This window comes from Triticum aestivum, chromosome 1A (genome assembly GCF_018294505.1).
Source record: "Triticum aestivum cultivar Chinese Spring chromosome 1A, IWGSC CS RefSeq v2.1, whole genome shotgun sequence".
NCBI lineage: Eukaryota > Viridiplantae > Streptophyta > Magnoliopsida > Poales > Poaceae > Triticum > Triticum aestivum.
This window is the reverse complement of record NC_057794.1, coordinates 445674020-445690488: the sequence shown is the minus strand read 5'-3', so window position 1 is coordinate 445690488 and position 16469 is coordinate 445674020. Positions and strand designations below refer to the sequence as shown.

The following is a 16469-nucleotide window of genomic DNA, read 5'->3' as shown; positions in this document are numbered from 1 at the left end:
CCAAAGTGTGGTCGAGGTCATGGCGCTCGCTATCGCCCTCCGGCGGTGTGGCCCAATCGTCCTCCACGGACATGGGCAAGTGATGTCTACTACGCAACTTTATTCTTGTAGACACATGTTGGGCCTCCAAGCGCAGAGTTTTCTAGGACAGTAGCAATTTCCCCTCAAGTGAATGACCTAAGGTTTATCAATCTGTGGGAGGCGTAGGATGAAGATAGTCTCTCTCAAACAACCCTGCAACCAAATAACAAAGAGTCTCTTGTGTCCCCAACACACCAAATACAATGGTAATTTGTATAGGTGCACTACTTCAGCGAAGAGATGGTAATAAAAGTGTAGTAATGATAGTAGATATTGATTTTTGTAATAGTAACAATAAAAAACAGCAAGGTAGCAAGTAACAAAAGTGAGCACAAGCAGTATTGCAATGCTTGAAAATGAGGCCTAGGGTCATACTTTCGCTAGTGCAATCTCTCAACAATGCTAATATAACTGGATCACATAACCATCCCTCAATGTGCGATGAAGAATCACTCCAAAGTTCTTATCTAGCGGAGTACATAAGAAGAAATTGTTTGTAGCTATTCTTTCTGATCGATCTATCCAAGAGTTTGTACTAAAATAACACCGAGTTATTCTTTCGGATCGATCTATCAAGAGTTTGTACTAAAATAACACTAAGTTATTATTTCCGATCAATCTATCAAGAGTTCGTACCAATATAACACCAATGAAAATTCAGATTCATAATACTCAATCCAACACAAAGAACCTCAAAGAGTGCCCCAAGATTTCTACCGGAGAAACAAAAGACGAGAATGTGCATCAACCCCTCTGCATAGATTACCACAATTCACCTCGGGAATCCATGAGTTGAGTGCCAAAACACATATCAAGTTAATCAATATGATACCCCATTTTCATCACGGGTATTCATAGCAAGACATACATGAAGTGCTCTCAAATCCATAAAAGTATTCAATCCAATAAAACAAAATCTTCAAACGAAAAACTCAATTCACAACAAGATAGAGAGGAGAAAACACCATATGATCCAACTATATTAACAAAGCCTGCGATACATCAAGATCGTGACATCTCAGGAACACAAGAGAGAGAGAGATTAAACACATCGCTACTGGTACAAACCGTCAGCCCCGAGGGTGGACTACTCCCTCCTCATCATGGTGGCTGCTGGGATGATGAAGATGGGCATCGATGATGATTTCCCCCTCCGACAGGGTGCCAGAACGGGGTCTAGATTGGTTTTTCATGGCTACAGAGGCTTGCGACGGCGGAACTTCTGATCTAGGGTTACTTCTGATGGTTTCTCTATTTATAGGATTTTTTGGCGTTGGTTTCACGCTAAGATGGGCCTCGAGGTGAGTACAACCCACCAGGGCAAGCTGGGCCTACTAGGTGCCCCCCGGTGTCTTGTTCCCTACTCCTTCACCTTCTGGTCCTTCCATGAAGCTTTGGGAGTCTTTTTTGTTCCAAAAAAATCGTCAAAAAGTTTCAGCTCGTTTGAAGAACTTTCATTTCTACACAAAAAACAACACCACAGTAGTTCTATTGAAAACAATGTCAGTATGGGTTAGTTCTATGCAAATCATACCAAAATGATATAAAATTATTGTAAACATGGCATGAATACTTCATAAATTATAGATACGTTGGAGATGTATCAGCGAGGCACCCTCGGACACCATGAGAGGCGACCCTACCGCCACGGAGGACGATGCCCATTAATGGTTGGAGTAGCAAGAGCAGTCGGGGAGCCAGTGCGGGCCGGCGAGGACTACACGTCGTGGTCTTCATCACTCTAAGTGACCAAAAGGTGTTCGACCGGGAGTGCGGCATCTCTGTTGGTCGTGGTTGTCTAGTCCCACCTTCTATGCTCCTCAAATGTGATGTCGCCGATTATGATCACCCACTTGCCCGATGGAACATTGGCCATGTAGGCCTTGGCGTCTTCCTCATACCTGATGAAGATCACCGGCGTGGAGCGATCGACTAGTTTGTCGATGCCAGGGCCGAGGTGCTTCACGTGTGCCACGCACCCAAATGTGCAAAGGTGATGCACCGCCAGCCTCCGCTTGTGCCACGCCTCGTACGGCGTCAGTCCGTCGAGGCTGTATGTGGGCGCACAGTTGAGGAGGTAGACTGCATTCTTCATTGCCTCTCCCTAGAACGTCACCGGTACCGCCATGGCCTTCATCAAACAGCGGGCCATCTCGACCACTATCTGGTTCCGCCGCTCGACCATGCCATTCTGCTGGGGTGTGTACGGCGTTGTGGTACAGTGTTTGATGGCGCTGTCATCACAGTACTTGCGGAAGGAGAAAGAGTTGAACTTGCCTCCTCGATCTGAATGGAACACAAGGAGGTTGCACCTCAACTCGGCCTCTGTCTGGGCCTTGATTTTCTTGAAGCAATCAAATGCCTCATCTTTGGATTGGATCACCTCAAGCCACATGAATCGTGAGTAATCATCAATGATCAACAGGAAATAACGGTTACCTCCCACTGTTACCGGCTTTGATTGGATGACATAGGTCGTTGTGGACAAGCTCCAGAGCGCGCTCTGTGCGGTATGACATGGCCTTGGGAAATGGCAGTCGACGCTGCTTGCCCAACATGCACCCGTCGCAGACTTAGTCGATGCGATCGATGATGGGGACGCCGTCGGCCATGCCAAGGCGACCCAAATCATGTGGATCACGTAAGTTTAGGTGGTTGTAGTGACCATGCCACAACCATGCCTCGTCCTCTCCGCGTGTTAGCAGGCAGATAGGGCGCCCTGCAGTTAGCTGCAGCACATACAACCGTCCACCGTTCCTCTAAATGCGAGCGAGGAGGCGGCCCTCCTGATCGCGGAGCCGCAGCAGCCCGCCTTGGATGTTGGTTTCACACCCGAGCTCGTCCATTCGCCCTATGCTGATGATGTTGTTGCGCGGACAAGGTATGAAATACACCTCCGACAGGGTCAGGTGCTCATTGTTCCAGCACTCCAAGAGGATGGTGCCTCTCCCCTCAATTTGCACATCGTTGCCATCGCCGAGCCTCACGGAGCCGCGCACACAGACATCGAGCTGGGAGAAGATCTCCCGGCAACCGGCCATGTGGTTGCTCGCCCATGTGTCCAGGTACCAGGACATGTCGAAGAGACCGTCGGTAGGTGTGACACGCGCCTGGGAACGCTCCTCATTGGGGAGAACGTGCTCGACCGGGTGCTCCGTGGTCGTCATGAGCGCGCTCACTGTGGCCAGCAGGAGAGACGTCTCATTGTACTCCCCTTCACCACGCGCCAGGTTTGCATGCTCCTTGCGCTGACGTCGTGGCTTGGTGAAGTGCTTGGAGAAGTGGCCAGGTTTGTTACAGTTGTAGCACTTGACCTCTGACATGTCCCGCTCTTCGTTTCGCACGTCGTCGTGCCCGATGTTTCCACCACCGCCTGGCCTCCGCCACGATTGTGTTGTGGCTTGCCGCGGTGACGATTTGAGCCGCCGCCCGGTCCGCCATACCCATCTGGTCCGCCGGAAACGCCCTGACCCCCGCCCTAGCCAGTGCTCTGGCCTTGGGCGCGCTGGTTCTTGCACGCGTTCCACTGCGTCTCCGTCAGCAGCAGCTGGCTCCCGCCGCCTCCACATTGGTTGTTGGCAAGGTAGCGCTCCTTTGCGAGCGCAGGCGGCCAACTAGCTCATCGACCGAGAGTGTGTTGAGATCGAGCATCGTCTCGATGGCAAGGGCGATCTACATGTATCGAGATGGAACAACGCGAAGAAACTTCTGGACCACTCTCACCTCGTCCATGGTGTCTCGGAGCGAGCGCAGGTTGTTGACGAGCAGGGTGATGCGCATGCCGAATGCGTCGAGCGTCTCGCCATCGCGGAACGCGGTCGCCTGGAACTCCGAACGCAGACGTTGCACCGTGGCCTCGCGCACGCGCGCCACGCCCATGTGCATGGTCTTGATCGTGTCCCAAGCCTCTTTCGTCGTCTTCTTCACCAATCACGCCCACCATCTACGACGGTATGAATCGTAGGATGACCGCCTGTGCCGCCTTGTCGTTGGGGACGCTCGACGGGTTTCCCTCCATCGTGTCCCACATCAAATTGGCCTCCGACCACTCGAAGTAGCTTGTCGGGGTGAGTATTGGCCACACTGTGGTGCCGCTCAGGACGAGGTGCTCCTGCATAGTGTGTTCGTGCACGACGATCTCCTTGCCGCCCCTGCGGCTGCGGCTCCGACCTCATGTTGAAGTCACTGATCACGCGCCGCTGTGACAAGAGTCGTCAGCCTCCTAGCGGCCGCACGAGCTGCCACCGCTGCGTCAACGGTTGTCGGGGTGCCCTTTGGGGAGGTCGAGCCGGCCATGATCGTCAGGGAACGACGCAGCTCTCATACCACTTGTTAAAACCGAAGACACCTGCAAGCTCAACAATTGCCAGAAGGAAGCAAAGACTAAGGTGTTTTGTGCTGCGTACTGCGTTGCGGCTTTTCTCTATCTCATTCCTCTTATTTGTACTGAACTTATAGAGGGAAAGATCAACCACGCACGCGAGCTCACCGGTGGTGCCATCCCACGACACTCGCCATGCGGGTGATGCGTGCGTGCCCTGAGCTGCTCTGCATGCTATCCCAAGCATTACTAACGGCCGCACCAAGCTACTAACTACTAACTGAAAAACTACCGGGCCACATCCAGCGTGCATGCACACATTGACATGGCCGTTTATTTTGCTAACTGAAAAGAAAACTAGTGGTGCCGTCATCTCTAATAATCCTCGGTGGAGGAGCAAACTCTTGCCTTCGTGTAAACCTTCCCTGGCCGGCAGAAGTACCCCTGTTCTGGCGCACAGTGCAAGTCGTCAGAGCAGACACATAGTCCTTCAATGGCGCAACGCTTTTTAATGATGTTGGGGGTCCCGTTGACGCCGAGCACTTGGTCGGTCCACTCGCTGGAGAAGAGCCCGTCGGGGTCGTACATATTCTTTACCTTAAGGAACTTATGGGCTTTCGGGTACCTTGCGATGACACCGTCGAAGGCGAAGTTGCGGTTCTTACCCCAGTGCGGCAGGCCGCCGTACTTACCCAACGCCATCTGCTCAATCTCGTCCAGCACGTCGGCGTGGGCGCGCGGCATGCCGTCGGTGTGGCTGCGGTAGAAGATGATGTCGACGTCAACAGAGTCCTCGGGCTTGCCGACGTACGCGGAGGACGCCTTGACGTAGCGGAGGACAACACCCGCACGAAGGAGGGCACAAAACGCGGCCGGTTTGAGGTCCCGGAGCCGTTGCATGTCGGCGACGAATGCCGACACCTTAGAGAGTGGGACGCTGAAGCCGGAGTTGTACAGGAAGGTACCTCGGATGCGCGGGTCCCAGGCGCAGGAGGAGAGGAGGCCATCCTCTGGGCCATCGATGCATGAGCCGGACGCCTGGATGCGATGCTGGTACCCCACAATCGGGTACCCCGTGAAGGAGACGCCGTCGTTCGTGAAGCCCAAGGCCGGCAGCTGTCTCGTGGCCGCCTCCTGCTCCGCCGCGCACCGGGCGATGTCAGTGCCGTTCTCCTGCAGCCGCTCCTCTGCGGCTCTTACGCGGACAAGCAGGGCTGTGGGGTTGGAACGAAAAAGGGCCAGATCGCTGAGCCCATTCCCGGGTGTCGCGACGTCGACGCGGTCGTCCTGGCGGTAGATGACGCTGCCGTGCTGCGGCAGCCATATCATGTCGGCGAACTCGTGAAGACGGCCCCACTCGGCCACCCGTGCCGTGAAGTCCGAGTCGTTGCGCCTCACGAACGTCACTGACCGCTTGAACAGCGGCTGCAGGGCCAGAGTCACCTGGGAGACAACGCCGAGGACCCCAAGGGAGACCTTGGCGGCGTCCAGGTCCGGGTGATCGGCGGCGAGCTCCCTCACCATGGCGAACCCGTGACACGCCGGCGCCGGCGTCACGATCCTCAGACCGACCACGTACTCGTGCACGGCGCCTCCCTTGCCCCACAGCCCGCTCCCATGCGCGCCCGTCGCGAGGAGCCCGCCGATGGTTAGGCCGTACCAGTACGGCGAGTGCGGCAGTGACAGCCCCGGTGCGGCAGCGGCCTGGATCAGGTCCCGGAGTACCATGCCGCTCTCCACCGTGATGAGCTGCCTCTCGGCGTCGATGCGAACCGTCCGGTTCAGCCGTGCGGTGCTTATGATGGTGCCCTGGCTGCCGCCGGGGCACGCCAGCTTGGGGCCGCTGTGTGAGTGCTTGGTGGCCACCTTCATCTTGCGTTTGGCCGACGCCGCGGCCGCCACGGCCGCGACCAGCTCCTGCTCGGTGCTCGGGTAGACGACGTTGGCCGCGTGGCAGATGGTGCGGTCCGTGAAGGAGCCGTACGTGTTGGTGACCGTGCAGTTGGACGTGCCATGCGTGCAGGTCACCGGATCCGGTGGAGGGCTGCAGCCGGCGAGCTGGAGCAGGATCCCTACGAGGAGAACAGCAGCCAAGCTCCCCGTTGCTCGTGATTGTGCTTGCTCTCCTTGCGACATCGCTGACTTCTCGAATGAATGAATGAAGGCCTGCATTACAGCTTGCTTGTATCCACTACAGATATATACATGTATATATACAGGATCTCTACAAATATATACAGGTATATATAAGGTTAGACACATCGGGGTGCATAAAAATAAAAAATTACAACCAGTTGCACACAAAACAAACTTAAATCCTGCATCGCACCAGACATAGAGATCCGTGCTCCTCATGTGCAACTTCCTTGATCGAGGATAGTATCTTTTTGTGTGTATGGGTATCTATTGTTATACCCAGCTGCATGTGATTTCCTAATCACGCATTTTATGGTGAAATTAAATGAACTGTGTAAACGTTGCCGCTCCTTCATGCTCAGGCATAATATTTTCATCCTGAAACTGAAACCCTTGATCGTAGATACGTTCCGGGCACTCATCCTCTACGATCGTATTGTGTATGATCACACAAGCAGTCATCACCTCTCAACTTCCTAGTGCTTCAAGTTCTAATAATATATCGAACGATGCCCCATCGAGATTGCAGGTTGTTGCCTTCGGCAAGCCTTGCAAACACCAGCGAGTCTTGAAGCACGTTGATATCATTGTGTGATCCGGCCATGCCGAAGAAAAGGTGCCAGATCCAGAGATCTTGTGAGGCCACGGCCTCAACTATGATAATGCAAGCACTGACATGACCCTTATACTCCCTCCGGTCCTTTTTAGTTCGCATATAAGATTTGACTAAAGTCAAGCCTCATAAAGTTTGACCAACTTTATAAAAAAATGTACCAACATTCACAATCTAAAATCAATATCAATAGATGTGTCATGACTTAAAGTTTCATATTGTATAACTTTAGCTTGGCAGATGTTGATATTTTTTCATATAAATACGGTCAAACTTTGTGAAGTTTGACTTCAAAGAATTCTAATATGCAGAGTAAAAAGAACCGGAGGGAGTACTACCCTTGCCAAGCAGAAGGGTAGTTTTTCCACTCCCAGTGCATGCAGTCTATACTACCAAGCATCTCCGGGAAGCCCCTGCTAGAATTCATCACCAACAACCGGGCTGTATCTTGACCAGTCGGCTCTCTCAGGTACTCGGGCCAAACAGAGCAATCACAGCCTTGCAGAACTTGTACATAGACTCTAGGCATGTAGACTCGCTCATACGGACGTACTCATCAATAAGATCACCGGGCACTCCGCATGCAAGCATCCGGATGGCTGCAGTGCATTTTTCGGATAAGATGAGAAGCCAATCTTTCCAAGGGCATCCTCTTTACACTCGAAATAGTTATCGTATCCGACCACCCCCCTCTCTAATATGGTCGAAAAGATGCCTAGCCATACCAAAAAGCCGCCAGAATTTCTGATGTTTGAACAGCGGGTTGGTTGTATCAAAGTAGTAATTCCAAAGAAGGAAATAGCGCTCTCTCAATTGCGATTCAACATCGGAATGTGCCCCGGGATCGAGCCCCGAAACAACAGCCGCCGCCTATTAAGGTGGTCATGGACCAACACGATAACCAACATCTCCTCATCATCGGACGAGGAATCGTCAGAGTCACACAGAAAATTGTGGAAAAAAACTCATCGGCGGTGTGACGCCCCCGATTTGAGCGTACACTAATCATACACGCAAATGTGTACGATCAAGATCAGGGACTCATAGGAAGATATGACAACACAACTCTACAAATAAAATAAGTCATACAAGCATCATATTACAAGCCAGGGGCCTCGAGGGCTCGAATACAAGAGCTCGATCATAGAGGAGTCAGCGGAAGCAATAATATCTGAGTACAGACATAAGTTAAACAAGATTGCCTTAAGAAGGCTAGCACAAACTGGGATACAGATCGAAAGAGGCTCAGGCCTCTTCCCTGGGATCCTCCTAAACTACTCCTGGTCGCCGTCAGCAGGCTGCACGTAATAGTAGGCACCTCCGGTGTAGTAGGAGTCGTCGTTAACGGTGGCGTCTGGATCCTGGGCTCCAGCATCTGGTTGCGACAACCAGGTAGAAGGGATAGGGGGAAAAGAAGGAGAAAGCAACCGTGAGTACTCATCCAAAGTACTCGCAAGCAAGGAACTACACTACATATGCATGGGTATATGTGTAAAGGGCCATATCGGTGGACTGAACTGCAGAATGCCAGAATAAGAGGGGGATAACTAATCCTGTCGAAGACTACGCTTCTGGCAGCCTCCGTCTTGCAGCATGTAGAAGAGAGTAGACTGAAGTCCTCCAAGTAGCATCGCATAGCATAATCCTACCCGGCGATCCTCTCCTCGTCGCCCTGTTAGAGAGCGATCACTAGGTTGTATCTAGCACTTGAAAGGGTGTGTTTTATTAAGTAACCAATTCTAGTTGTCATAAGGTCAAGGTACAACTCCAAGTCGTCCTGTTACCGAAGATCACGGCTATTCGAATAGATTAACTTGAAGGAAATATGCCCTAGATGCAATAATAAAGTTATTATTTATTTCCTTATATCATGATAAATGTTTATTATTCATGCTAGAATTGTATTAACCGGAAACAAAATACATGTGTGAATACATAGACAAAACAGAGTGTCACTAGTATGCCTCTACTTGACTAGCTCATTGATCAAAGATGGTTATGTTTCCTAACCATAGACATGAGTTGTCATTTGATTAATGGGATCACATCATTAGGAGAATGATGTGATTGACTTGACCCATTCCGTTAGCATAGAACTTGATCGTTTAGTTTGTTGCTATTGCTTTCTTCATGACTTATACATGTTCCTATGACTATGAGATTATGCAACTCCCGTTTACCGGAGGAACACTTCGTGTGCCACCAAACGTCACAACGTAACTGGGTGATTATAAAGGTGCTCTACAGGTGTCTCCGAAGGTACTTGTTGGGTTGGCGTATTTCGAGATTAGGATTTGTCACTCCGATTGTCGGAGAGGTATCTCTGGGCCCTCTCGGTAATGCACATCACTTAAGCCTTGCAAGCATTGCAACTAATGAGTTAGTTGCAGGATGATGTATTACGGAACGAGTAAAGAGATTTGTCGGTAACGAGATTGAACTAGGTATTGAGATACCGATGATCGAATCTCGGGCAAGTAACATGCCGATGACAAAGGGAACAACGTATGTTGTTATGCGGTCTGACCGATAAAGATCTTCGTAGAATATGTGGGAGCCAATATGAGCATCCAGGTTCCGCTATTGGTTATTGACCGGAGACGTGTCTCGGTCATGTCTACATTGTTCTCGAACCCGTAGGGTCCGCACGCTTAAGGTTTCGATGACAGTTATATTATGAGTTTATGAGTTTTGATGTACCGAAGGAGTTCGGAGTCCCGATGAGATCGGGGACATGACGAGGAGTCTTGAAATGGTCGAGACGTAAAGATCGATATATTGGACGACTATATTCGGACATCAGAAAGGTTTCGAGTGATTCGGGTATTTTTGGGAGTACCGGAGAGTTACGGGAATACGTATTGGGCCTTATTGGGCCATACGGGAAAGAAGGAAAAGGGCCTCAAGGGTGGCCGCACCCCTCCCCTTGGTCTGGTCCGAATTGGACTAGGGAAGGGGGCGTCCCCTTCCTTCCTTCTCCTTTTCCCTTCCTCTTTTTCTATTCCATATGGGAGGTGGAATCCTACTAGGACTAGGGAGTCCTAGTAAGACTCCACACTTGGCGCGCCCCCTCCTAGGGCTGGCCTCCTCCTCCCTTGCTCCTTTATATACAGGTGTAGGGGGGCACCCCAAAAACACAACAATTGATCCTTGATATCTATTAGCCGTGTGCGGTGCCCTCCTCCACCATAATCCTCGATAATATTGTAGCGGTGCTTAGGCGAAGACCTGCGACGGTGGAACATCAAGATCGTCACCACGCCGTCGTGCTGACGGAACTCTTCCCCGACATTCAGCTGGATCGGAGTCCGGGGATCGTCATCGAGCTGAACGTGTGCTAGAACTCGGAGGTGTCGTAGTTTCGGTGCTTGATCGGTTGGGCCGTGAAGACGTACGACTACATCAACCGCGTTGTGCTAACGCTTCCGCTTCCGGTCTACGAGGGTACGTAGACAACACTCTCCCCTCTCGTTGCTATGCATCACCATGATCTTGCATGTGCGTAGGAATTTTTTTGAAATTACTACGTTACCCAACAGTGGCATCAGAGCCTAGGTTTTATGCGTAGATGTCATATGCATGAGTAGAACACAAGTGAGTTGTGGGCGATATAAGTCATACTGCTTTCCAACATGTCACACTTTGGTTCGGCGGTATTGTTGGATGAAGCGGCCCGGACCGACATTACGCGTACGCTTACGCGAGACTGGTTCTACCAACGTGCTTTGCACACAGGTGGTTGGTGGGTGTCAGTTTATCCAACTTCACACTACAAGAAATATGTCAACTTATGACCACCACTATTGGTCACTGAATGGTAACAAATTTCCATTTATGACCTTTTTGTGACCAAAAACATAAGGTCAAAAGCTGGGCGTCGTAAACTGACTATAGCGACCTTTCTTCTGGAATGGTTGCAAACGTTTATGACCAAAAAAAAGGTCGTAGATTTAACGACCAACTGTTTTGGTCACTAGCAATCTGACCACACCACGTCAGATCCACCGTGGCAAGCTGATGTGGCAGACTTACGACCAAATGAAAAGGTCGTAAAATAGAATCAGCCCAGTCCATTTCAGCCGTCTTGATGGGCCAAGCCCAATAATTTAGCCCATTTAATTTTTTCTCTCTTTATTTCGCTTATCTGCATGGGCCTGGCCCAATAATTTGGCCTTTTATTTTCTGCGAATGGAGCCTTTTTCTGATGATTTTTTTATATTCCACTATTGTTTTGGGCCACAACCTTTTTAGTCTAGTTCGAATTTGGGCCTTGGCCTTTTTATTTTCTGTTATGCAACCTTTTATATTATTTTTTCTTCCAGTCATTTCTTTTTTAGGCCCAAGCCTTTTTGGTCTAATTCTTGTTTGGGCCTTGGCCTTTTTAGAGCCCAGGTTCTCATTTTGCATAACTATAAACAGAAAGGCCCAGGTGCACAAGTGATCCACAAGTGATCCACAAGCCCAGGTGCACAAGTGATCCACATAACTTCACAGAAAATAAACAAAATGATCCACAAGTGATCCAGGTTCACAAGATCACATAACTTCACAGAAAGGCTCAGGTTCACAAGTGATCACATAACTTCACAGGATCCATGTGCTCTAGTTTAAACAGCAAAATGCAACAGCTCTCAGCTCAGCTCCCAGGTTCACAGGTTCAAAATGCAACAACTACCTTAGCTCAAAGACAAAGAGGTTCATAGCACAGCCATCAAACTACCTTAGCTCCAAAGAAAGCCATCAAGTGGGCTAACTTCTCTTCCTGTTCTTGAGACTTCTTGCGCAGCAGCTCAAGTTCCTTGTCGCGTGCAGCTTCAGATTCTTCCGCCTTCATCTTGATTGCCGCCAATTCTTCTTGCACCAGTTCAGCTTAAAGCTCGGACCTCTCCAGCTTCTGCTCAAGGTCACGAACATGAGCAGCAACTTTGCCAGAGTTGTTCCTAGATGACTGGAGCCCAACATTCCTGAGGAATGTGCTTTCCTTGGCTTTGGTCTTGAGGACTTGTTTGACAATTTCAACAGCAGACTTTGGCTCTTCACCTTCTGGTACCGGCGCTTCCTTCATTTTTTCCATCTCAAGCTAGCATATGGAGGAAAATGATAGGCATTAGTGGGAGATCTATTTCACATTTTGCAAACCAAACCAAGCAAGAGAAACCAAACCAGCACACAAATGGATTATTTGAAGTAATCAAACCAGCACACAAAATCTATACAAGAAGATGATGACTAGTGACCTGGAGACATGCAATTGGAACAATATGATCACTTCATTAAGCCTAGAATGGTGGTTCTATATAAGATGGCTTCCCGAGTGAGACGATCATCAAACTAACATTCAGATCAAATTTCATCATATCATAAAAAATGCATCAAATAGCTACAGCAAGTTCTGATATCTTTGTTGAACTATCAAACAACATCAAAGCATGGAACATAGCATGTGTTCTTGACTGGCTCCGAGTCAAACAACATCAAATCATCAAAGCATCAAAGCTGGCTGTGAATCAAACAGGGCAAAGCATGGAGTGACTTACTATAGCAGTCTTGACTGGCTCCGAAAACCCGTGCTTCTTGCTGTTGTGGGTGGCCTTAAACAAGTCAATCGCAGACAGCTCCTCACCCTTACGCTCTTCTTTCTGAAATGTTTTTCAACAAAAATCAAAATGTTATTCAGCAAGAATCAGAAATGTTATTCAATGAGGAACCAAAGGTAAGGTCTCTAGAGAAGAGTTCTCACAGTGGCAAAAATGTGTGCTGTGTAGTGCCTGGAACCAGTTCTTTGATTGTACACGACTTTTTGTCGATTCATCTTGTTCGACAAACAGGTTTCCTACAAAAAAGCATACTGTCAGCATGATCTAGCACTAGCATATCATGTGCAGAATATAAAGCATCAAACAAAGCAGAGACAAACCTTGTGTCTTGGGGTAGACCACATCTCCACCAGAGCTTGCCATTCAGCATCCGTTAGATCAGGCACCGGAGACTTAATGCTGACTTTATTTGCGGCTACGGTATCAAAATACTTCTTCTTGATCTGATGGCGTCTGTTCTTTGAATATTTCTGCAGAATATCTTTGCACGAGGTCTTGATGGTCTCCGAGTCCGTGTTCATCTTAAAATTTGCCTACCAAGATAGCAAACAAGGTAGGAACAATATTAGTGATCATGCATATGTGTAACAGAAAATAGATAGCACATTAACTATGAAACAAGTAGCTTACAGCAACTTTCCCAATGTAGTTCTCCAATAGACTAGCATTTTTTTTGTATAGCTTGAAGTGAGGAAGAACCGGAAGATGGCTTTTTGCAACGAGTCCACACTCAGAAGCAAGCTTTGCTGCCTGCAGAGGCTTCTCTGGACGAATCATCCCTTCGGCAATTTGGATAGGCACCTTGCTACCAAGCGACTTGGTGATCCTCTCTAGCCCTCTGCCCTTTCTAAGTCTAGTCTTGGGAGTCATTGCATTTGAAAATGAAAGTGAACTCATAAATTAGAATAGAAATCGACAAATGCAGGAATCAACAAAAGCATACATGATCATTCCATTTGGAAAATGCACTAGTAAAAGATAGCATTGCAAAGGTCAACTTGCCTGATTGAAGCACAAGCTGCTGTTCTTCTTCATTGATGACAGCGTTCCTGTCAATAGAAGGTGCAACAGGGCTGAGGTCTGTGTGGACAGTGCCTGCTTCATCAATGCAGATGGTTCCTGCTTCATCTAGGCAGACAGTGCCATTTCCATCCATGCTGAGAGTGGTTCCTTCATCCATGGGCGGCAACTCATCACCCGTTTGCACCGAGGTCTGAGAGTCCATGAGCAGCATACTTTCCTAATGGTCCGTCGCAGTCGCCATCCTTGCTTTCTGCCTTGTGACTCTATCAAGGGCAGGTTCATCAGGTTCCAGGATCCTCTTTTTGTCCTGGATCTGGGGCCATCACCCTTCCTGGAGGCATTGCAGGAGATGTTTCTGAGCTCTTGTGCTTCTTGCTGACTGTCTTCTTAACCCCAGGCCTCTTCGTCCTAGATTCCTTCAGTGCCTCATATAAATAGCACAGAAAAAAGCATTAGAACACAAGAGAAATATGTGAGCACAAGGAATAACATAGAATAACAGAACCCCAACCCTCCAAGCAAGACAGAGTTTGCACCTTAACAATCTTGTTGACTACAACATCATCCACTTCCTCTCCATCAATAACTTCATCCTCCTTAGGATTGTACTCTGGGTCATCATTGATAACTCCACTACCCTCTTGAACCTCATCACTTCTACCTTCTTGTACACCATTTGTTTTCCTAATCATCAACGCTATTGCACCGATGCCAAGGGACTGGAACATCCGATTGTTCCTCATGATATTTCTAGCCCTAACCTTCTCGTACTCGGTGAGAGGCTCTTCTTTGCATGATACAGGAAACATAACTATTAGGTGAATGTTTGGAATGCATGGACAAGCAGCCAAACATATCTTATGAAATTTTATTATCATTTAATCCTAGTTATTCAGGTAAGGAAGACTAACAGCACACAGGCACAATTAAGCCAGCTTATTCAGATTGCAGCAATACATTTCACTTAGCATATTAAGACACAGATTTTATGAAACTGGCCACAAGGAGCAAGTTGCATACCAGCGGTTGGCCTCATGCTTGACCTTGTCCTCCTTGCCATGGATGATCTTGAGGTGGTGCTTGCAAAATAGAATAAACAACAATCAGATACAACAGGGATAAAGTAAAATGATGCACTTGTATCAATAAAGGAAAGCATTTGGACCATCATGCACATACATGTAATACATGTGAAACAAACTTGATGGATAAACAATACAGTGATCTAGTGTTATTAATTAAGAAAACATGTAAGTGCACCAAACAAGCATGCATGTACACTAGGAGCAAGTAAGCAAAGTGCATAAGTGCTACTAATACAAGCAAGCAAGCAAAGTGCTATTGATAGAAACAAGCAAGCAAAGTGCTACTGATAGAAACAAGCAAGCAATGAAGGAAAATGAAGAGAAGGAAGCAAGTACTATTGATACAAACCCTAATTAATAAGCAAGCAAGTAGATTCTTCTCCAAGTGCTAGTGATACAAGCAAGTAATGCTGATGGAAACCCTAATTAAGCATGTATGCCAGCAAGCAACATGTATGCTAGCAAGCAAGCAACATGAACTAGTGAATTGGTGTCATGTACACATGCTTAGACAGTCTGACAGGAAGCTAGACGAGTATATCATGAGGACCTTCAAAACAACTAGATGTTGCCACTGGTAAAGCATGAAACAACTATACTTGCAGCAGTACAAAAGCAGATGAAAAAACTATACTCAACTATTGATTATGCTATCTCTACACACCAAAAATGGCTACAGACTAGATGACACAAGTTAAGACATTTTGACAGTTAGAATCAACCTTGTATATTACAGCAATCAAAATTATCTAGCACCAATCTAGTATATATTAAAACTAGTCATACTGCCTTAACACAGCAGGAATTCCAATACCACAATAAGTACTAAGCATTCCCGTGTTCACTGGAAAGAAGAACACAAGCTTCATGCACATATCATGAAAGAAGAACACTGCTACAAACCCCAGTAGTGCTACTGATAGCAAAGTGCTACAAGCAATCAAGTACATGTTCATACTAACCCAAGTTGCAAGCAAGCAAAGTGCATAATACAAGCAAGCAAGCATGGAAAGTGCTACTGATAGAAACAAGCATAGTGCTACTGACAGTAACAAGCAAACAAGGAAGGAAATTGAAGGGCAACAAACAAGAAAGTACTGTTGATACAAACAAGGAAGCAAGTAGCTTCTTTTCGAAGTGCTGTTGGAAACCTAATTCACCATTTATGCTAGCTGAGTAATTGAACCATACACAAGCAAGTACTGATACAAGCACCATCAACCAGACATCATCCACTTCCTCATCCCCTAAAATCATCCACTTCCCCATCCATCCCCATCTCCTAAAATCATGAACCCTAAACCATGAAGCGGACCAAATGAACCACCAGGAGGTCCTAACCCTAACCCCATGAACCCTAACCCTGACCCCATGAACCCTAACCCTAACCCCATGAACTAGAGGGAGATCATCCCCACGCAACAATAAACATGAACCCTAACCCCAATAACCACCAGGAGATCCAGGAGATCTACCGAACTAGAGGACCTACCGAACCACCAGGAGATCCTAACCCTAGAATATCCTAACCCATGAGGGGGATCTACTAGAGGGGAGATGGATCCACCAAAGGGGAGGTGGATCCATCATAGGAGGGGAGATGGATCAAGGGA

General features: G+C 48.1%; 1 protein-coding gene across 1 annotated transcript; it reads right to left on the bottom strand.

Annotated features, from left to right (window-relative positions):
- Window positions 1-4777: 4777 nt before the first annotated feature.
- On the bottom strand, window positions 4778-6481 carry LOC123144985 (L-gulonolactone oxidase 5-like). Its single transcript, XM_044564295.1, has one exon. It carries the CDS (start codon window positions 6272-6274, stop codon window positions 4778-4780), a length of 1497 nt encoding a protein of 498 aa, XP_044420230.1. The 5' UTR covers window positions 6275-6481.
- Between the last annotated feature and the right edge of the window lie 9988 nt (window positions 6482-16469).

Bases quoted from the DNA above. Each gene is read 5' to 3' on its own strand.
- LOC123144985 (XM_044564295.1), bottom strand. From the start codon at position 6,274: ATGAAGGTGGCCACCAAGCACTCACACAGCGGCCCCAAGCTGGCGTGC.